This window comes from Pituophis catenifer, unplaced genomic scaffold, assembly GCF_029215685.1.
Source record: "Pituophis catenifer annectens isolate HBS135680 unplaced genomic scaffold, rPitCat1.0.hap2 SCAF_10, whole genome shotgun sequence".
NCBI classification, from domain to species: domain Eukaryota; kingdom Metazoa; phylum Chordata; class Lepidosauria; order Squamata; family Colubridae; genus Pituophis; species Pituophis catenifer.
In genome coordinates this window covers 22,673,155-22,695,836 of record NW_027256890.1, presented here as the reverse complement: position 1 = coordinate 22,695,836, position 22,682 = coordinate 22,673,155, and the positions used below count along the sequence as shown (strand labels likewise).

The following is a 22,682-nucleotide window of genomic DNA, read 5'->3' as shown; positions in this document are numbered from 1 at the left end:
AGCGAGGTGGCTGGATGGAGTCACTGAAGCAGTCGGCATGAGCTTAAATGGACTCCAGAGGATGGTAAGAGGACAAGAAGGCCTGAAGGAATGTTGTCCATGGGGTCATGATGGGTCGGACATTACTTTGCAACTAACAACAAGGAAAGGACCATCTGTACAGCTGTCCAACAATGAACATCGTTTGGGCTTTTCATATTTTAAAATGGTGGTGAGAAATTAGGCAGTGGAAATAGCCAGCAGCAAATGCACCTGCTTTAACTGCTTCAGGGCTAGGATGGAGCAGAATATAAAATCTGCAAATTAATATTTCCCTAAAGGGTTTGGCACCCGTCCCTGGCACGCTGAACAACATGTAGGGACATTTGGTTCCTGAACTCCCAAATACGATCAGGCTGTTGTTCCCGTTTTATTTTCAATTTCTCCACTTGATTTATTGATTCTTTTTTTTTTTAAGCTCGGTTTGTGTTATTCAGAAGCCAAGCAAGGTGGCAATCTATCCACTGATGTCTAGGGAGATTCTCAGTCATCCAGGTCGTGGTTGTCCCAGTTTCGCTTCTCATCCAAGAAACTTCTTCAGTTCTGACTGGATGGTGAGGAAAGGAAGGATTGATCCTCCTTGCAGACAGAGCTGATCATTTGCATCCTTTCTAAAGAGTCGTTGAGGCCCCTTGGAAGTTTATCTGTGTCCTCAGGGTCACCTGAGTGGTGCAAATGGATGTGGAGCCTTTTTGGGTGCAGGATGTTTTGCAGTCAAGAAGGCTCCACACCCATTTGCACCACTCAGGTGACCCTGAGGACACAGATGAATCTCCAAGTGGCCTCAGGTAAAGGTAAAGGTTCCCGTCGCACATATGTGCTAGTCGTTCCCGACTCTCCGTTTCAAAGCCGAAGAGCCAGCGCTGTCCGAAGACGTCTCCGTGGTCATGTGGCCGGCATGACTCAACTCCAAAGGCGCACGGAACGCTGTTCCCTTCTCACCAAAGGTGGTCCCTATTTTTCTTGCATTTTTTACGTGCTTTCTAACGGCTAGGTTGGCAGAAGCTGGGACAAGTCACCCCGATACGCCGCACTAGGGATGTGAACTGCTGAACTGCCGACCTTTCTGATCGACAAGCTCAGCATCTTAGCCACTGAGCCACCGTGTGCTCAACGACCCTTCAAAAGGATGCAAAAGACCAGCCGTCTGCAAGGAGTATCAATCCTTCCATTCCCCTCCATCCAGTCAGAGCTAAAGAAGCTTCTTGGATGAGAAGCGAAACATCTTCAAAACAAAAACCAGAAAGTCTAGTTGCCTCTTGAAAAAAAAAAGCACCTTTGAGACTATCCACGGATCTTTATAAACATCAGAATGTTTCACTTCCTTAGCAAAATTCTGAGGAAAAGAACATGGCGGAGGGCTGAAGTCTAAATAAGCATTTTACTTCTGGGCAACACAGATTTTGTATTCTACTTCAAAAGGAAAAATAGAGACGGGAAACGTCTGCCCAATGTCTGCCCACCTTGAGTTATGCATAAAAGTAATAAAGGTGGTATAAGTATGTAAATAAAAGCAAAGCAAAGTCCTCTCCCTTCCCCAGATTTCCTCCAAAACTTCATTCTTGACCCTCCAGTCCTCACTTGCACCCTGCTTCTCTCTCCCCCCCCCCCCCATGTTAATGACAGTCCTTGGCCAACAAAAAGAAGGACCAAATGCACCTCGGGGGAAAAAGGGGGCACGTACCTTTGCTGCACCACTTCCAGGTCTTCCAACCTCTCCGGCACGTCCATCGTTTCGATCCAGTACTCCCTCTCGCTGATCCAAAGGCTGCAAGCGTCGGCCTCGCTGAACATTTTGTAAAGATTAAGCGCGTCCTGCAGGGCCTGTTTGCGATGCTCGGCCAGTTCCACCAGTTCTTCGTAGCGCTGCTCCAGGGCAGGCAAGCGCCCGTCCACTTCGGGGGAATGGGCAAAGTTGGAGGGCAAGCTGCGGGCCTGCTCGTGGAGGGCATCCAGGGCCGGCCGGTGGTTGTGAATCTCTTCCTCCACGTCCTTGTGCTTCTTGACCAGGCTCTGAGTCGAGTATTCGTCGTGGCCCATATCCGAGCTGGAGACCAAGCGGAGAGTGTCGAGCAACCAGGCCTCCATGTCGTTGGCATCGGCCTGGAACTGATAAAGGTTGGAAGCTTGGAGAAGACGCCGTTCCCGCTCACTCGACAGAGCCTCCAGCTGTTGCCACTGCTCTTCAATTTCCTGGATCCGCTCGGCCACCTCGGTAGCTCCGAAATGGCCCTCGGATACCAGCTGGCGACCCTCGGCGATGCTCTGCTGCAACGGCCCGGCGCGGCCCGTCATCTCGTCACGGAAAGCGTTGTGCTTGCTGGTAAGGCGCAGCACGCTCGTCAAGTCCTTGCCGAAGTCGCCGGAGGAGAGAATCTGGCTCTGTTCGCGGATCCAAGCCTCTTCCTCCCCCATGTCCCAGAAGAACTTCCAGAGGCGGCGCGACTCCTCCAGCTTGGCGCGGCGTTGGGCGGCCAAGGCCACCAGTTCCTGATAGCACCGGTTCAGCGTTGCCACTCGCTCTTCGACAAAGTGAGGATCGCAGGGTTTGTATCCTGCAGGCACAGAAAACTGATCTTAGGGCTATGTTCGCCTGACACTCTTCGGGGGGCTCAGTAAAAATTTTAAATCAGCAGTCCACTCTCGGCTTGGTGGGGGGCGGGGACAGCTCGACTTGTTCGTGTTGAGCTGTGCACGCGCCTGCACCAGCGGTGGATTTCACATTCTGTTATTACTGGTTCGCTGCGCGTGCGCCCATCCACTTCATGTGCACATGCACCTGGTTCGTGTGGACACCTGCCTTCCGCGCATGTGCTTTGCTCTTGCGCGCGCCTTCTGCCCGGCCTCAAAAACATGCCTAAATAGGATGGCATAGAGCCGGTGTGGCCCACCCGCGATTTCCGCAAGCGGTTCGGGCGAACCGGTCTGAACCGGTTGCCAAGGTTGGACACTCCTGTCCTTAGAACTTAGAGTTCTTTACTGGCCAAGTGTGATTGGACACAGAAGGAATTTGTCTTTGGTGTATATGCTCTCAGTGTACATAAAGAAAAAAGTAACATATATTCGTCAAGAATCATAAGATACAACACTTAGTGATAGTCATAGGATACTAATAAGCAATCAAATTACACTAGGAAACTATAAAAACAACATAAGTTCTAAAGATAAAAGCAACATGGATATAGCCATAAGTGGGAAGAGATAGGTACTAGTAAGCATGAGAAGAACTACAGACTTAGTAGTTAATTTGACAGTGTTGTGGGAATTAGTTGTTTAGCAGAGTGATGGCATTTGTTGTGTCTTGTTGTTCTGGTGTGCAGAGTCCTATAGCAGTGGTGGCTAACCTTTTTGCCATTGCATGCCAGGAGCGGGGTTGGGAGTTGCACACGTGCCCACACCCATAATTCCAGGGGGTGGGGGTGGGGAAGGTAGTTTTTGCCCTCCCCAGACTCCTAGAAAGGCTCTGGAGCCTGGGGACAGCAAAAAACGGGCCTTCTGGTCCCACCGGAAGTTGGCAAACGGGCCATTTCCGGTCTCCGGAGGGCCTCTGGGGGGTGGGGAAGGCCATTTTCGCCCTCCCCAGACTCCTACAAAGGCTCTGGAGCTTGGGGAGAGAGAAAAATGGGCCTTCTCCACCCCCCCCAAGGCCCTCCAGAGGCAGAAAACAGCCTGTTTCCCTACTTCTGGTGGGCCCAAAAGGCCAGAAAATCAGCTGGCTGGCGTGCACATGCATGCCAGAGCTGAGCTCGCATGCCCACCAATATGGCTATGCACGCCACCTGTTCACCATCACGGCCCTATAGCGTCATTTTGAGGGTAGAAGTTGAAACAGAAGTAGAAGTCCTAATGTATTTGTTGGCAAAGCTTGGGTTGCAGTTCTGTATGCCCCTTATTAAAACAAATTTTTAATATTGTTTGATAAGCGGTCAGCACCTTCTCCAGGAGTGGCAAAACGTTGAGCGGCAGCACTGATGGCTTTTACCCGTTCGGCCTGGACTGCAATGTCGGCTTCCACCAGAGCGTGGATCTGAAGGAGGTCATCCACACCATGCAAATGTTTCCCAAAATCCTGAGATTGGAGGCGACCCTACAAAAAAAACACTTCAATGGGTGAGAGAAAACCTCTTTGATATGTATATTCTGTGTCTATGTATATATTTTCAATTTTCTTCTTTTTCTTCTTCCTAGCGTATTTTCAACGTTTATGCAAAAGACTTCTGTCTCTCTTGTATACCAGTAGTCCTCAATTTATGATAGTTCATTTAGTGGCCGCTCAAAGTTACATCAGCACTGGAAAAAAATAGTGATGGATCACTATTTTTCACACGACGGTTGCAGTATCCCATCGTCACGTGATCAAAATTCGCCCACTCGGCCACTGGCTCATACTTATGACGGGTGCGACCTTCCGACAAGCAAAGTCAATGGGGAAGCCAGATTCACTTTACAATCATGTTACTAATTTAACGACCGAAGCAATTCGCTTAGCGACTGTGGCAAGAAAGGTCATAAAACTCAGTGAACGACATAAATTTTGGCCTCAATTGTGGTCGTAAGTTGAGGACTACCTGTATCAGTAAACCCCCAAACTGAATTAAATTGGAGGAAACAGATTTACTGTTTCTTTCAGTGTCATTTTGTAACCCAAGTTAAAATGATTGATGCTGTTCCTCGAGGACCGTTCCTAGACTTTCTCCTCCTCCGTCCTTCCCCCAACCGTCATCCATCAACCTTCCGGCTTGCTTACCTTCATTTCTTCCAACCAGTCCATGAGGTAGGTCAAATCCTGAAGTATCTTCTGCAGCTCAAAATGGAGCAGGAGGCGTTCGCGACGCGCAGCCACCAGTTCGCGGAGGTAGTCCCAGAGTCGTACCACGTTGTTCTTGCGTGCCAGCACCCGCTTGATGTCGTGGTAGCCCTCTGCCTCCAACTCATCGGCCACGGCATTCACAGCCGTCACCCGCTCATTGTAGGCCACAATGTCTGTCTCGATGGCTTCGTGTTTGCGTACAGCAGCCTCCACGGCTGAAATATCTGAGCCAAAGTTGTCCTGCAGGTTGGAAGAGGAGGGATATCATCCTTCAGGAAAGTTATTGATTTATGTATATCTCGCCCTTATTATTTTTATAAATAACTCATGGCAGCAAATATATCTAATACCTTTCTCCTCCTGTTTTCCCCACAAGAACAACCCTGTGAGATGGGTTGGGCTGAGAGGGAATGACTGGCCCAGTGTCATGCAGCCAGCTTTTATGTCTAAGGCACAACTAGAACTCACCATCTCCTGGCTCAAAGTCAGCCAGCTGATTTTTGTGCTAAGGCGGGACTACAACTCATAGTCTCCTGGTGATTGGTCCAAAGTCACCCAGCTGGCTTATGTGCTAAGCCAGAACTAGAACTCACTGTCTCCTGGTGATTGACCCAAAGTCACTCAGCTGGATTTCATTCCTAAAGCAGGACTAGAACTCACAATCTCCTGGTTTCTAAGACAGCATCTTAAGCACTGGCTCTCTGTCTGCCTGTCCCACACCCAACTCGATCAATAGCCAGATGCCGGCGAACAAGGAGATCAATAATCAGGATGCTATGTGAGGGATAACTCAAATACTTTGCCACCTAATGAGAAGGAAGGACTCCCTGGAGAAGAGCCTAATGCTGGGAAGGATGGAGGGCAAAAGAAGAATGGGATGGCAGAGAACGAGGTGGCTGGATGGAGCCACTGAAGCAGTCGGCATGAGCTTAAATGGACTCCAGGGGATGCTAGGCCTGGAAGAACGTTGTCCATGGGTTCGCGATGGGTTGGACACGACTTCGCGACTAACAACAACAACGTGAGGGATGAATGAGAGTTGGGAAGTGTAAAGTGTTTGGTGGGCTTCTATGTAGGAGGAGGAACATTCCATTAAAGTGACACCCCATGCCTACAAATAATGTTATTGTGCTTTATGGAACTGCTTTGTCTTTCTGGCCACCAAGTATCAAACAAACCCAAGGCTCAACCAAGGGATTTTACTGCTGGGGTAAAGAAAATGATGGCAACTCCCTTTGTTTTATACACAGACGCATTTAAGATGCATAACGCAATTTCACTTCAGAGTAAGACCAGGAAGTTAGCAGCTGATCATCTGTGGACACCAGAACATTGGTGACATCGGAGACCAGCTTCTGAAGCTTTCCAAAACTGACAAAAAAACTTTATTGAAAGGTATCACCAATATCTTTTGAGAATTTCCACTTTTCAACTTCCAAGCATCCTTGGAAGTCAATGCAATCTCCGTCCCAGCATCAGAAATGAAATCTTGATATTAAGGTGCTCCCAGCCGTCTCACTCTAGTTAACAGCTGGCATGGCACCAAGGAGAGGTGAAGCCTATCCACTCGGAATCAACCCACCTTGATGCAAAGTGGAATTCAGAGTCTCAGGGAGTATCCAGGTGAGGTTTCCAACTGCAAGAGGGCCAGGTAGATCTTTCCCATTCAGGACTCACCTGGGAGACGAGGCGCTGGTTTTCACTCAGCCAGGTTTCTCGCATGGCTGCTTTGCGGTCAAAGCGAGCCGTCAGCTGTTCCAGTTTCTCTTGTCGAATCAATTCATTGCGCAGAGCCAGCTCCCGCTCATGCTCGGCCTTTTCCAGGCGCTCCCAACCCTGCAGAGAGTTTGATGGAAAGAAAGAAAATAATGTATTTATTGGAAACCTGAATGGGTGAAGAGATGGGAAGCTCCAGGATTTCATGTGCATATCGTAATAGCATCTCAGAGGCGAGGAACATTTGATGTTTCTTAGAAAACCCTGTTTTTCAAAACCAAGTTAAAAATGATAGCCTCCTGCCTTGGCCTTAACTATAACCCAGATTTCAAAATGAGTGGATTAGTCTATTAATCATTACTTATTATTAACTGATAGCTTCCACAGGAATCCAAGAAGCACTGGCTCTTGATTTTTAAGGTATTCTTGGAACTTTCCCCTATTAATAATATTTGCTTTGTTTATCTGCTTAACTGGGTCGCGATTCTCTTTCAAATAAAATCAAGGCGGCAGAAAATACGCAAAGGAATACATCAGGAATATATTGCAATTTGTTTTCTAAAGACTGGCCTTTTTCTGTCCAGAAGAGGCAATAAAAGGCAGGATGGACAACTGAGAGAGGCTCTGCAATTTTTATTAAGTCATAAAGGATAGTTTACAACCTTCCAGGCCTGGGTTCACTAACTTAACCAAACAAACCACATCATGCTTGAGAGCGCAAAGTGCAAACGCAGCCGGAATCTGATTGGTTGAGTGAGAAATACAGCCCTCCCACCCCTCTAAAGGCAGTTGACAGCATATGCTCCTTTTTGCAAATGGACTGTCTCACCTTGTTGATGTCCGAAATCAGCCTTCCTTCCCGCGGTGTGTAAACTTTCTGATTGTTGGCTCTCATTTTACTCTGGATGGTGAAGAGCAGAACTTCGAGATTCCCCTTCTCCGTGAATCTTAAGTGCAAAATAAACAGAGGGGGGGAAGGAGAGAACCCGGAATAGTTGTTAAACTAAAAAAGAGAGCGGAGGCACAAAGATGCACATTTTTAAATGCAGGCAGCTGCTTATCACTCCATGTCCCGGCATGAGACCCTATGGATATTAGAAAAATCACCGTATTTCTGGACAAACCAACCCCCCCAACCCCCCGGAGCAAGAGCACATCCAACAAACCTGTTGAAACTTACTTGGCTGGCTTCTCCACCGTGCGATAGGTATTAAAAGCCTGCAGCTGGTTCTGCACTCCACTCAGGCAGTTAGCCAGCTTCCGGTCATTCAGAGTTAAGATGGTTTGCTCAATCCACTGCAGAAGATCGGAGGCCAGAGTCTCGTACTTCTCTATGAGCTTGTCAGCTTCAATGGCATAGTCCAGCACCTGTACCCACCCCAAAAAAACTCGAGTTATCCAGTTGCTTTGGAGAGATATCAAGAATAGCCATAGCAATGGCACTTAAGACTTATATACTGCTTCACCGTGCTTTCCAGCCCTCTCTAAGCGGGTTACAAATGTCAGCCTCTTGCCCCAAATGATCGGGGTCCTCAGTTTACCGACCTCGGAAGGACGGAAGGCTGAGTCAACCTTGAGCCGGTTAGGATTGAACTGCTGGCTGTGGGCAGAGTTAGCCTGAAACATGGCATTCTAACCACTGGGAGGAAGGGAGGGAGGGAGGAATCGCAATAGCACTTAGACTTATATACTGCTTCACAGTGCTTTTACAGCCCTCGTAAGTCGTAAGTTGTCCTCAATCGTAAATTGAGGACTACCTGTACCTAGGCCAGGGGTGTCAAACTCAATTTCATTGAGGGATACATCAGGGCTGTGGTTGGCTTGGGAAGGGGAGGAGCTAAATGGGTGGGTGTGGCCAGCTTGACACCATTCAAGCTGTAGACCACACTGGTCTGATGTTTCCTCTTTGCTTGGGTTCCACAAATTGGTGGCTTAACCCACCAAAAACGTAACCCACTACAAACTGAAGTCTATCTTACAGCTCTCATTTGCCCTGGATTTCCTGTTTCCCCAGCCCTCGATATGGCACATACATATTCAATGGCTCGGCCCTGCTGGTGGTACCTTTCCAATCCGCTTCCCTTCCACAGCCAAGGCCTTCATCTTAGAGAAATAGTGGTAATAGGTGGCGACATAAGTGATGATGGACTTCTCATCAGGTTGGTCTACATTCACGTCTGGTAGGAAGCCGAGGAGAAAGAGCAGGTGGCAAGAGAGAAAGAGAGATTAATACTTCATTCTTTCAGTTTTTTTTTTAAATGTAAATACAAATAATACAAACATAGTACACAGACATCTAAATACAAAAAAGGAAAAGGAAAAAAAAACACAAATATTACAGTGCACCCCCACCCCCTGGAGACCATTTCCACCCCCCTTATATTTCTTCATCTATACCAATGATGGCTAACCTTTTCCAGACTGAGTGTTCAAAACGTGTGCGGGAACCCCCAAAATGACCCCCCCGCATGCCCCCCACCCCAGAGACCCGAAGACCAACTGGCTGGCGAGAGGCGCGTGCACATGCGCAGCAGAGCTGAACTAGGGCGACAGCTCATGTGCCATCAGAGAGGGTGTTGTGTGCCGCCTCTCGCACTCGTGCCATAGGTTCGCCATCACGGGTCTACACCAACTAAAAGATATAATATATATATATCCCAATTGTGCCCTTATCCCCTCCAAAACAACATATATTCTTGAGTAGATTTATTCCCTTTGCCTTCCACCAACACTGATTTTATAAAATCCCCTCCCATATTTCATTCATTCATTCATTCAAAGCACCATGTTCTCTGTTGAGCAGAAGGCAGAAGCAGCTTTAAAGATCTGCCTCCTAGTTGCTAAAGTTTCTCATAAGGCCGTGATAGAATTTGGGTTTGTTTGCATGAAAAAAAAAAACTTGCAAAATTAAAATAGGATTCAACCATTTCCCCCAGAGATAGCACAGACCAGTGGTAGGTTTCAAATTTTTTTACTACTAGTTCTGTGGGTGTGGCTTGGTGGGCGTGGCATGGTGGGCGTGGCAAAGGATGGATACTGTAAAATCTCCATTCCCACCCCACTCCAGGGGAAGGATACTGCAGTATCCCCATTTCCTCCTGATCCTGATTCGTAGGATTCCTGAGTACCTTTCGTCGCGCCCTAAAAACATTACTATTCCAATAAGCAGGGCTGGCCTAAATAATAATAATATTTTTACTATTTTAATGGGTTGTTTTATTAGAATTTTCGGCCAATTGATTTAAATTGTTTTTAATTTTTATACTGTCATGGTTTTATTTCTGGCTGTATACCGCCCTGAGTCCTTCGGGAGAAGAGCGGTATAGAAATTTAATAAAATAAATAAAATAAATAAATCAGCTGGGACTTGGGAGGCAGGGAATAGATGGGGACGGGGCCAGTCAGAATTTTTACTACCGGTTCTCCAAACTACTCAAAATTTCTGCTACTGGTTCTCCAGAACTGGTCAGAACCTGCTGAAACCTACCTCTGGCACAGATCCAACCCAAACAAAAGACTCAGGGGAAAGGAAGCTAGCTAGACTTACCTTCAGGATCCAAGAGTTTGGTAAGGCCGAGCTCTTTTTCAGCCACGTTGAAGGCATTCTGGAGATTGTAGTGTGCGTTACATTTCTTCAAGGTATCAATGTCGATCAGATCCGGCCTGTTGAGGACACCGACAATGAAAATACATACGTGCAAATATATGGAAGGAGTGACTTTCTGGGTGAGAACTAGAAATTGGAAAAAGTTTGGTCTAGTGCCATGATGGCGAACCTATGGCACGCATGCCCAAAGTGGAACACGAAGCCATGTCGCCTTGCCTGTTTGTCTTCCGGGTCTCTGGAGTGCATGCGAGTGTGACAATCAGCTGTTCTTTGCGCGTGTGCGGTGCAAAAACCCAGTGTGTGCATGTGCGCCAGCCAGCTGATTGTCGGGCACGCATGCGCACTAAAACCGGAAGTTAGGTGTTCCTGGAGCACGGTCCTGACGAGTGTGCGTGCACGCGTGCAACATTTCTGCGTGACCTTTTCACCACTCGGTGCTGAAAAGGTTTTCCATCACTGGTCTAGTGGTTGAGGAACCAGGTTAGAAAGCTGAATACTGTAAGATTAAGTCCCACTTTAGGTATAAAAGCCATCTGGGTGACTCTGAGCTGATCACCAGGAGACGGCGAGTTCTAGTCCTGCCTTAGGCATGAAAACCAGCTGGGTGACTTTGGGCCAATCACCAGGAGATGGCGAGTTCTAGTCCTGCCTTAGTCATGAAAACCAGCTGGGTGACTTTGGGCCAATCACCAGGAAACAGTGAGTTCTAGTCCCACCTCAGTCAACTGACCTGTGTTTGTGGACAATTGCATTGAAAGCCAGGCCATCTCTCCAGCTTGTGGTAAAGTTATGGACATTCACATTTGGGTACCTGTAAAAAGCAGAAGCATTCATTTTGCTTTATAAATATTAATCTCTCCACGAAGGCAGGGCTCCCTAATTATTTCCTTCCGGGGACCATTTTGTTAGTCAAAAATTCTGAGGAGCATCACATAAGCCAGACGTCACCATAGCAAATGTGACTCCCAGATTCCCCAGAGTTCGGAATTAAATTAAATTTTTGTTTTTAAAAAGTCATTAAAAAAAGTCAAGGTTAGGGTTAGGGTTAGGGTTTGAAACCCCTGCAGTGATGAAATCCAAATTTTTTTACTACCAGTTCTGTGGGCGTGGCTGGGTGGGTGTGGCGTGGCTTGGTGGACGTAGCAGGGGAAGGATACTGCAAAATCTCCATTTCCACCCCACTCTGGGGCCAGCCAGAGGTGGTATTTGCCAGTTCTCCAAACTACTCAAAATTTCCGCTATTGGTTCTCTGAACTACTCAAAATTTTCGCTATTGGTTCTCCAGAACCTGTCAGAACCTGCTGGATTTCACCCCTGCACCCCTGGTCTATATGCTTTGCCCTGTTTATCCCCTTACCCAGCTGTCTTCATCTGGCACCAAAGCAGGAGGGCATCTTTTGCTGACTTTTTTTCCTTGTTATCTTCCGTCTCCACACTGATGTCTTGAATCTACGAGAAAAGATTGAAAAAGAATCTCAGTTGGTCTGAGACACTCCCAGTCAATGTGAGTGTATGTATTTTCTTTTTTTTTTTCCCTTTTAAAGTAATAATGATGAAAACCTGTACCCATCCAGGAAAACGTCAGGCAGGCCAGACAGAAAATGAAGAAAAACATCCTAAATCTTGCTTAACAAGTGCAAATCTAGAAAAATTTGACAGCACTGATGCTGCTTGTGTGCTATTTTGCATAATTTATTATCTCCTCCCTTAATAGAGAATTGCTTAAAATGATTCTTTTGTTGAGTTGGAAGGGATCTTAGAGGTCATCTAATCCAGTGGTCACCAACTGATGGTCTGCGGACTACAGGTGGTCCGCGATAAAATTTTGGTGGTCCACAGAAAAATTATTTGCATTTTTTATATTGCACTAAATACTATTTATCTTTTTTTTAAAATTCATATTAATGGTCCGCAGGATTTAAAATTATGAATTTAGTGGTCCCCGAGGTCCAAAATGTTGGCGACCCCTGATCTAGTCAAACTATTTGCTAGGTGGCAAGTCACCCATAAACTGACAACTGATACTTCCTCCTTGTAGTTGAAAACTTCTTCCTTGTAGTTTTAACACACCGGTTTTATTCCCGCCCTCTGGAAAAACAGAAAATAAAATCCACTCCCTCGGGTGTGCGACAATCCTTCAGGTATTTCAAAATGACTTCCCCTTAATCATTTATTCCATAGGCTCAACCACACCCTGATCACTTTAATTATTCTTCCGTCATGAGAACTAGAAACTTGGTTTTGAAATGAAAGCAGAGCAAGGACCTCCCTTTCAATCTTTTGGCTTCTATCTCTTGCTGCAGAATTGTCCTCAGCTGTGCTGCAGCCCTCAGAGGCGAAAGCCTGTGAATGAAGGAGGAACATTCCGGAACATACCTGGAAACGGAGGATGATTGTCCAGATGAGGCCCAGTGTGAGTCGGTGGTTGCCATCCACAATATCGTGGGAGCCCATGTTTTCCAGATGGACCCGTTGCTCCTTCAAAAACTGGAGAGCTTTATCTACATTCTCCAGACAGTGGATTCGCATTCGGCCCTTGGTTGGCTTGGGCTGAGGAGAAGGAAAAACAGGCTATAATTTCCTCTGAGCATAAGCAGAAGATCCTCCGGTCATACTCATGGAAAGGGCTCTTCCAAATGAATTGTTTCTCAACTTCTCAGCAACTTTAACATGGATAGACTTCAACTCCCAGAATTCCCCAGTCAGCAGGCTTTAAGATGGATGGACTTCAACACCCAGAATTCCCTCACCAGAATGGCTGGCTGAGGAATTCTGGGAGTTGAAAATCCATATATTTTAAAAGTTGATAAGGTTGAGAAAGCTGTCTTAAGATGTATAACCATGCCGGCCTGTTCCAGCAAATGAAGGCTACTGTACTCCCACAATGTGAAGAACAAGGCTAATCAGCATTAGCAATAGCACTTATATACCGCTTTACAGTGTTTTCCAGCCATCTCTAAGCGGTTTACAGAGTCAACATATTGTCCCCAACAATCTGGGTCCTCATTTTACCGACCTCGGAAGGATGGAAGGCTGAGTCAACCGGTCAGGATTGAACCCTTGGCTGTGGACACAGTTAGCCTGCATTACTGCATTCTAATCACAGGAAAGGAGGGAGGGAGGGAGGGAGGGAGGGAGGGAGGGAAGGAAGGAAGGAAGGAAGGAAGGAAGGAAGGAAGGAAGGAAGGAAGGAAGGAAGGAAGGAAGGAAGCAATAGCACTTAGACTTATATACCGCTTCACAGAGCTTCACAGCCCTCTCTAAGCAGTTTACAGAGTCAGCCTCTTGCCCCCAACAATCTGGGTCCTCATTTTACCGACCTCGGAAGGACGGAAGGCTGAGTCGACCTTGAGCTGGTCAGGATCGAACTGCTGACAGTGGACAGAGTTAGCCTGCAATACGGCATTCTAACCTTTTACCTTTGCAGAAGACACTAATCTGAGCTATTATTACCCTGGCAAATCTAAACCGGTTGATCAGTATACTGTGTGAATCCAGGAAATTAATCAAGTCAGGGAGCCGGAGCCGTTTGCTGTCGTGGTTTTAAGGGACCAGGCTAGAAATCAAGAGACGGTGAGTTCTAGTCCTGCCTCAGGAATGAAGTCAGCAGGGTGACCTTGGGCCAGTCAACTTCTCTCAGCCCTAGGAAGGAAGCAATGGCAAGCCACTTCTGAAAAACCTTGCAGATAAAACTGCAGGGACTTCTCCAGGCAGTTCCGAGCATCGGATACAATTGAATGGGGGGGGGGGGGAATTTTGCAGCACCTGATAAACCTAGGGTGGCACACGACTTGCATGAAGCATCCTCTTATAAAGGTTCTATGTACACGACTTCTGACACAACCAGCAGCTAATCCATTACGCTTATTGCTGCAATCGTCCTGCTGAAAGTCAGAGATGGAAGCTGCCCAGCGCCGGTTCCAAGTGGAGTGGCATTATCATAACATTATAAATCAGTAAATACAGCCCGAGAACCTGTCGGGCGACAGCCATTCATTCACAAAAGAGGCGTGAGGCTGCATTTTGCATACTGATGAAGGCATAGGGCCTCCGCACGGGACGAGCTTAACTGGGTCAAGGAAGGGTTGGTGTGTTGTGCAAACATTGCAAGCAAAGCAAGAAGCCTTAATTCCAAAGGCGGCTTTCCTAGACATTTAGTCTCTGTGCGTTTCATTCATTTCCTGCTCTTAATAGCAATAGCACTTAGACTTATATACCGCTTCACAGTGCTCTACAGCCCTCTCTAAGCGGTTTACAGAGTCAGCCTAGGTAGGTAGGTAGCTAGGTAGCTAGGGAAGAGAAGGGAAGGGAAGGGAAGGGAAGGAAGGAGGGAGGGAGGGAGGGAGGGAGGGAGGGAGGGAGGGAGGGAGGGAGGGAGGGAGGAAGGAAGATAGCAATAGCACTTAGACTTATATACCGCTTCACAGTGCTTTACAGCCCTCTCTATACAGAGTCAGCCTCTTGCCCCCCAACGATCTGGGTCCTCATTTTACCAACCTCAGAAGGACAGAAGGCTGAGTCAGTCTCGAGCCGGTCAGGATCGAGGGAGGGAGGGAGGGAGGGAGGGAGGGAAGGAAGGAAGGAAGGAAGGAAGGAAGGAAGGAAGGAAGGAAGGAAGGAAGGAAGGAAGGAAGGAAGGAAGGAAAAGGAAGGAAGGAAGGAAGGAAGGAAGGAAGGTTGGTTTACAAATCTATCAAAATCAAAGTTTCACTTTTTTTTTTCTACCTCAAGCACAAAGTCCAGAAGCGGTTTCCAAGTAAGAAAAGCATTCGTATTTGGCTTGTTTCTTGAGATTTTTCTTCCGAGTCCGCTGTCCCTCCTGTTTGACCCATCCCCTACTTTCCAAACGCAGCCCTGCCAGCCAACTGGGTTGCACAAGGCAGGAAGCCGGTTTAACTGGCAGCCAAAACCGCCTTCCCACCTCTAGCCCAGACTGAGCTGTCGGAAGAGTTCGGTGTGCTTGCCACGGAGGGTGTTTTTTTTAAAAAAAAACAAAACAAAAACAAAACAAAACCCGGAGGGAGGGGTGGAATCAGACAACCCCTCCCAGCCCAAGAATTCCTATTCCCTGCTTGCAAACCACAGAGGAATGGAATGGAAAAGGAGGTGGATGGAAAAATAGGCAGTCCCCAAGCAGGTATGGGGAGTTGGGAAGAGGAGGCATGGGCTCGGACGAGAAAGAAATTGCACGTTCCGCGAGTGGGTTTGCGACATGAACACGTCAAGGGAAGGAAATGTGAGTTCTAGTCCTGCCTTAAGCATGAGAGCCAGCTGGATGATTTTGGGCCAATCACCAGGAGAATGTGAGTTCTAGTCCTGCCTTGGGCATGAAAACCAGCTGGGTGATTTGGGGCCAATCACCAGGAGAATGTGAGCCAGGAGTGGGATTTGGGGATTCTCCAAACTGCACAGAATCTTAGCTAGAGATTCTCCCGAACCCCTGCGAACCCCCAGCGCCCCACCCCTGGTTAAGGAGAAGATAAAGGATTGGTTACTCTCTTTCCTATTGATCTTCCAGGGGAGGAAATCCACAATTCTCCTGGTGATTGGCTCCAAATCACCCAGCTGGCTTTCATACCCAAGGCAGGACTAGAACTCAGATTCTCCTGGTGATTGGCCCCAAATTACCCAGCTGGCTTTCATGCCCAAGGCAGGACTAGAATTCCTGGTCTCCCATTTTCAAGCCTGGTCTAACCCCTAAAGCAAAACTTGCTTACTTCATCAGTCAGCAATTCAGGATGGTCAGAAAGATAGGAATTTTTTTTATAGGTAGCTGGGAGTTCAAAGCCATCTGTTGTGGTTAATGGCCAGTGGCTTAAGATAAGGAGAAAGTTTCCTTGAAGTTAAGCTTGGCCCTTGTCTTGAAAAAGGCACTCCCATTTTAGTCCTCTTGACCATGGGGCCGAAGGGATTTGCTACTGCATTCTGGTTTTTTTCCATTTCCCGGTCTAGCTCAGAAGCCTTCAAAAAAAGCTCCCTCACATTCACGGAACGTCAGCCATTGTTCTTTTGTACAGGTATATTAGATATTTTAGAACAGGTCAGAAACAGGAAAGCAGCAACTGAGAACAAATTGAGATATGTGGGGCTATTTCTTTTTAGTTTATCTAAAAGCCGCGGTGGAACTGGTTGAAACAGGATTCCACTAGGATCATTGCTCTGATTCACCAAAATTCTTGAGATGTCCTCACCCCAAAGGCCTCTCCTCCTCTCCATATTTTCTTTCATTCCTAAGGTGCTTTGCACCTACTGCTTCATCCTTGGTTTAAGGCCTTCCTTAATTTTAATTTTTGATCAGGACGCGGTGGCTCAGTGGCTAAGACGCTGAGCTTGTCGATTGAAAGGTCGGCAGTTCAGCGGTTCAAATCCCTAGTGCCGCACAACGGGGTGAGCTCCCGTGACTTGTCCCAGCTTCTGCCAACCTAGCAGTTCCGAAAGCAGGTAAAAAATGCAAGCAGAAAAAATAGGGACCCCCTTTGGTGGGAAGGTAACAGCGTTCTGTGCACCTTTGGCATTGAGTCATGCCGGCCACATGACCACGGAGACGTCTTCAGACAGCGCTGGCTCTTCGGCTTTGAAACGGAGATGAGCACCGCCCCCTAGAGTCAGGAACGACTAGCACATATGTGCAAGGGGAACCTTTACCTTTACCTAATTTTGCACAGCACCTAGGAATCTATATGTACTTTGTACAGGTAGTTCCTCGACTTACAACAGTTCATTTAGTGACCGTTGAAAGTTACAACAGCCCTGAAAAAAAGTGACTTACTGCTTTTCACGCTTACAACCATGGCAGCATCCCCGTGATCAAAATTCCGACGCTTGGTTAACTGACTCGTATTTATGACGGCTGCAGGGTCCTGAGGTCGTGTGCTCCCTTTTTGCAACCTTCTGACAAGCAAAGACGGTGGGGGAAGCCAGATTCACACAACAGCCGTGTGACTAACTTAACCACCGCAGTGATTCACTTAACAACGGTGGCAAGAAAAGTACTAAACTGGGGCAAAACCAGTGGTGAAATCCAAATTTTTTTACTACCGGTTCTGTGGGCGTGGCTTGGTGGGCATGGCAGGGGAAGGATACTGCAAAATCCCCATTCCCCCCCCCCACTCCTGGGAGAAGGATATTGCAAAATCTCCATTCCCACCCCACTCTGGGGCCAGCCAGAGGTGGTATTTGCCGGTTCTCCGAACTGCTCAAAATTTCCGCTACCAGTTCTCCAGAACCTGTCAGAACCTGTTGGATTTCATCCCTAGGCAAAACCCACTTAACAAATGTCTCAGCTAGCAACAGAAATTTTGGGCTCAATTGTGGTTGTAAGTCAAGGACTACCTCTACACATGTATCCAACAAGTATAAACATAAAAACAGATTTAAAATTAAGAAAATTTTAAAACATACTAAAAACGTCGTTTTAGAAAGGTGGGAGTATTTTCTTTAGGAGGAAGAGAGGGAACAATTTAAATGTCTAGTACAGCATACAGGATGTTCGCATTTGAAGAGATCTACACTCAAATAAGGTCAACTGTTTCTGGTTTTAAGGGTGCTGGGTGTTGCCATCTCTCCCTTTAATGGCTTCCTTTCAATACCTTTCAGTGTTTTTCCGAGACAACTCAAATCATTTAAATGGATTTTTTTTAAAAAAAAAAAATGTGCACATTTATACAGACACCCATTGTAAGTACATAACTCCAGGCAATTAACAAATGAGGAAAAAAACCAAACCTATTAAATCCCTATAAACAAAAGAGAAGTTTTAGTTGAAAATGACCCAAATAAAGCACTGAGCATAATGCCGACAGAGGTAACCCTCCACTTACAATTGACATCTAAATTTCTGTTACTAAACCAAGGCGGTTTGCTCTGTGACTTGTGTCCAATCGGACAACCTTTTTCTACCTGGGTTGTTAAGCGAATCTGATTTCCATCATTGACTTTGCTTGTTAGAAGCCGGCTAGGTCAGGGGTGGGCAACGATGGCCCTTTTACGACTTGTGGACTTCAACTCCCAGAATTCCTGAGCCAGGCCATGTTAACTCAGGAATTCTGGGAATTGAAGTCCACAAGTCATAAAAGGGCCATCGTTGCTCACCTCTGGGCTAGGTGATCGTGTGACCCCACCCCACCCCCACCCAGGACGCTGCAGCCTTCATAAATACATGCCGGCTGCCAAGCATCTGAATTTTGATAACATGACCCCGGGGGATGCTGCGACGGTCATAGTTTGAGGACCAGTCGTCATATTTTTTAGTGCCATTATAACCCAAATTTGGGTTTCATTTTTTTTTACTACCGGTTCTGTGGGTGTGGCTTGGTGGGCGTGGCATGGGAAGGATACTGTAAAATCTCCATTCCCACCCCACTCCAGAGGAAGGATACTGTAAAATCTCCATTCCCTTTCCAATCCAGGGGAAGGTCACTGCAAAATCCCCATTTCCTCCCGATCAGCTGGGACTTGGGAGGCAGAGAATAGATGGAGGCGGGGCCAGTCAGAATTTTTATTACCGGTTCTCTGAACTACTCAGAATTTCCACTATCGGTTCTCCAGAACTGGTCAGAACCTGCTGAAACCCACCTCTGAAACAGTTGCTAAGCGAATGGTTATAAGCGGAGGACTTCCTGAACCGGTTTCCTCTAACGCAGAGATTCCCCAACCTTTTAGCACCAGCACTGTTTCATGGAAGACAATTTTTCCACGGACCCATGTGAGTGTGAGTGCACAACCTAGATCCCTCACACGCAGTTTACAGTAGGGTCCCCTTGCCTGTCACTCACTTCCAGCTATGTGGCCTGGTTCCTAACAGGCCACGGACCGGTACTGTTCCGTGGCCCAGGGTTGGGGATCTTTGCTCTAACACAGTGGTCCCCAACCCCCGGTCCGCGGACCGGTGCCGGGCCGTGGAGTACCTGGAACCGGGCCGCGCAGCGGCCGGGGGACATGAACGCTGCAGCGCAAAGGCTCCTGGGCCGTGCGCAAAAGCTCCTGGGCCGTGCGCAAAAGCTCCTGGGCCGTGCGCAAAGGCTCCAGGGAAGAGAGCCCCGCGCAGGTACGCACGTGTGGCCCAAAGCCCCCACCCCTGCGCGCGCTCAGCGGGCCACGGTAAAATTATCAAAGGCTGATTGGTCCGCGGCGATAAAAAGGTTGGGGACCACTGCTCTAACATAACCTCTGACACTTAATACCTGGAGAAAACCCCAGAATTGATCCAATCTCAGTGGAGAGTCTTTGAATCAGCAAAACGGAACAAAATCTCAGCCAACAACGGGAAATCAATGACAACTGGTCAGTCTCAAATATCACCCTATCAACCAGGAATAACAGAATAATAACAGAATAACTGTTCTGGGGGTCTTCTAGTCCACCCCCTGCTTGAACAGGTGACGCTACACCATTCCAGACAAGTGGCTGTCCAGTCTCTTCTTAAAAAGCCTCCAGTGATGGAGCGCCCACAACTTCTGGTGGCAAGCAGTTCCACTGGCTAAATGTCCTCACTGTCAGGAAATTTCTCCTTAATTCCAGGTTGCTTCTCTCCTTGATTAGTTTCCATCCGTTGCTTCTTCTCCTGCCTTCAGGTGCTTTGGAGAATAGGTGGGCCCCCTCCTCTTTGTGGCAGCCCCTCAGATATTGGAACCCTGCTATCATGTCTCCCCTGGTCCTTCTCTTCACTAGGCATGGAGCCAAGACAGTCAGAGATGACGCTCTTGAAACCTGCGTCATTTTCTACAGGCTTCTAACATTTTCCAGCCTGCTTCAGCATCTTCCCATTTCCTTTGCCTCCCCCGCCACACCAGCCGAAAAATTCAGCCGCCAGGACAGAAGCACCTGCCAAGCTGCCAGGCAGGGTGTATGTAGGCTGCTGCCTGCCAACAGGGAAACTGGAAATTCTGCCTCGCTTGAGTTAGAACAGGCTGTTCCCCTCCCGGCTGCAAAGAGAGCCAAAGCGTGGCATTCTGGGAAACAGGTGTTCGGCTTCCCCGGCTAGGTGGGTGGTGGCTGCGGCTGGCTCGGAGAAGAGGAAAGAGAGAGACGTGGCAAGAGATGAGAAAAACGACCCGGCTGGGCCAGACTTTTCGAAGCCCTGCCTGATCTGGGCAGGCTGGCACTGCCCCTCCTAGAATTCCTAAGCAGCGTGGCGCTTTTGAAGCTGAAAGGGGTCCCATCCCAGCTGGGAAAGGGGTGCCTCCTGCTCCATCCCGTTAATTTTCTCAGCAAAGGGCACTTTTGCCACGTTTTTGTACGTGGTACAGTCGGAAATCATCCAAGACATTTTGCGCCTTATGAGTTCTGATGGAGCAGTGGTTAGAATGCAGTATTGCAGGCTAACTTTGCCAACTGCCAGGAGTTCGATACTAACCGGCTCAAGATTGACTCAGCCTTCCGTGGTGGGTAAAAAGAGGACCCAGATTGTTGGGGGCAACAATCTCACTCTAAGCGGTTTATACGGTACGCCTCTTACCCCCAACAATCTGGGTCCAAATTTTACCGTCCTCGGAAGGATGGAGGAGGGCTGAGTCAACTGTGAGCCGGTGAGAATCGAACTGCTGGCAGCGGGCAGAATTGGCCTGCAGTATTGCATTCTAACCACTGTGCCGCGCCACTATTAAAATGACCAGATGAAAACAAACAGGTTCCAAAGCTTGGCGATTTAAATGCTTTTAATGACAATGTTGGACACTGCACCCCTAAAAAGCGTCCTCCTCCACGAGACCAAAAAATTTTGGGAATTTTGTTTGTTAAATTTGCAGCCTTTTTTTTTTTAAAAATCAATCTTGGGAGGGGGACTGCTTTCAGCTCCCCCCCCCCCCAACCTTTTCCACACTCACCAATTGCTCCCCTGAGAGCACTTCCAGAAGACGTAGCAGCATGCGTCCATCTCGTAGGTCGCTGTACAGATCGCTGATGCGGCAGGTGACCCGGGCCAGGTGTGAGTTGACCCATTTGGTGAACGTCTTCTTCTGTACCGCTTCTCGTTCATCTGCAAGAGAAAGCCAGGGTTTTGAGGAACCTCACAACAACTTCCAGAAGACGAGTTTTTTTTTAAAAAAAACTCACGCACTGTTTTCGAGATGGAGCCAGAGGCATCAGTAGGGAATGCATAAAAGTCAAGATCAGGGATCAGCAACCTGTGGCTCCGGAGCCGCATGTGGCTCTTTCACCCCTCTGCTGCGGCTCCCTGTCACTCAAAATAGGTATCACAACCGCCAAAGTGCGACACCCCGCCGGCACGTGATTTATTGAGCTTTTCAACCCCCGGTAGGCCAACCGTGGATAAATCCAAGAAAAGAAAAGCTCCAGATGAAAACAGAACATTTAATTCAACTACATATGCTAGTTTTGTGGCCGCTCAAGAAATAGTCAGGCACGGGAAGGGTTTTTGTGGCTCCCGGTGTTTTCTTTTCAGTGGGAAACGGGTCCAAATGGCTCTTTTGAGTGTTTTAAGGTTTCTGACCCCTGGTCAAGATGGAAACACCTGCAGCTTTATTATGGACCAATAAAAGAGAATATTTGTAGTTTAGGGTTGAAAGGAGGGGTCCTTTGTGCTCTCTGAGCTTGCGTGTTTTTTTGCAGAGGTAACACCATCAGATAATAACATTATTATCCAACATATGTCAGATGTTTGGGTATTTGGGTAATGTTGGTTGTTATTATCCAACATATGTTAGATGTTTGGGTAAAGAAACATCTGTAAGAAAACAACCAAACACAGAGAGCACTAAAGATCACTCACTTTATTATGTATATGCAGCATATGTAAGAAAAGGAGCAGACCTGCAATTAATTACAGCCATAATTTATTTGATGTTTATCCCACCTTCATTACTTTATAAGTTAACTCAAGGTGGCAAGCATAACTTCACTCTTCCTCTTTCTCCCCCCCCCCCCACAATAACCACCCTGTGAAGTGGGTTGGGCTGAAAGAGTGACATCGGCCGCCCCCTAGAGGCAGGAATGACTAGCACGTATGTGCGAGGCAGTGGTGGGTTTCAAAATCTTTTACTACCGGTTCTGTGGGTGTGGCTTGGTGGGCGTGGCAGGGGAAAGATACTGTAAAATCTCCATTCCCACCCCACTCCAGGGGAAGGATACTACAAAATCCCCATTTCCTCCCGATCAGCTGGGACTCAGGAGGCAGAGAATAGATGGGGGCGGGGCCAGTTAGAGGGTAGTATTTACTGATTCTCTAAACTACTCAAAATTTCCGCTACTGGTTCTCCAGAACTGGTCAGAACCTGATGAAACCCATCTCTGGTGTGAGGGGAACCTTTACCTTCACCTATTTAAAGGAGGGGTAATTTTTTTTAAAAGAAGTTCTTTGACAAGGAGACAGTAACAGCAGTAACAGCAGCCAGCAGCTGTTCAAAGGTAACAGGAGAAGGCAAAGCAGTCAGGCCTTGTTTGAATTAAAGATTTTTTTCCTTAATTAAAATGGCTGCATTCTCTAATCATGGCATTAATCACAATCATGTTAATCTCTTAATTTTTATACTTGCAAGATAGCTTCTTAACCAC

The 22,682-nt window shown here is 47.4% G+C and overlaps 1 protein-coding gene across 2 annotated transcripts in view; it reads right to left on the bottom strand.

The window, feature by feature from the left end:
• The window catches only part of SPTBN2 (spectrin beta, non-erythrocytic 2), a 74,141-nt gene that overhangs the window by 30,591 nt on the left and 20,868 nt on the right, over positions 1-22,682 (bottom strand). For both annotated transcript variants that reach the window (XM_070951314.1, XM_070951315.1), the window contains exons 2-13: positions 20,996-21,147; positions 12,549-12,722; positions 11,530-11,621; positions 10,903-10,983; positions 10,113-10,228; positions 8,630-8,742; positions 7,746-7,933; positions 7,395-7,512; positions 6,527-6,685; positions 4,787-5,089; positions 3,973-4,126; positions 1,724-2,594 (exon numbers count right to left, since the gene is read on the bottom strand). In XM_070951314.1, coding sequence (XP_070807415.1) covers positions 1,724-2,594; positions 3,973-4,126; positions 4,787-5,089; positions 6,527-6,685; positions 7,395-7,512; positions 7,746-7,933; positions 8,630-8,742; positions 10,113-10,228; positions 10,903-10,983; positions 11,530-11,621; positions 12,549-12,722; positions 20,996-21,147 — 2,521 coding nt within the window. The remainder of the gene's footprint in view (positions 1-1,723; positions 2,595-3,972; positions 4,127-4,786; positions 5,090-6,526; positions 6,686-7,394; positions 7,513-7,745; positions 7,934-8,629; positions 8,743-10,112; positions 10,229-10,902; positions 10,984-11,529; positions 11,622-12,548; positions 12,723-20,995; positions 21,148-22,682) is intronic.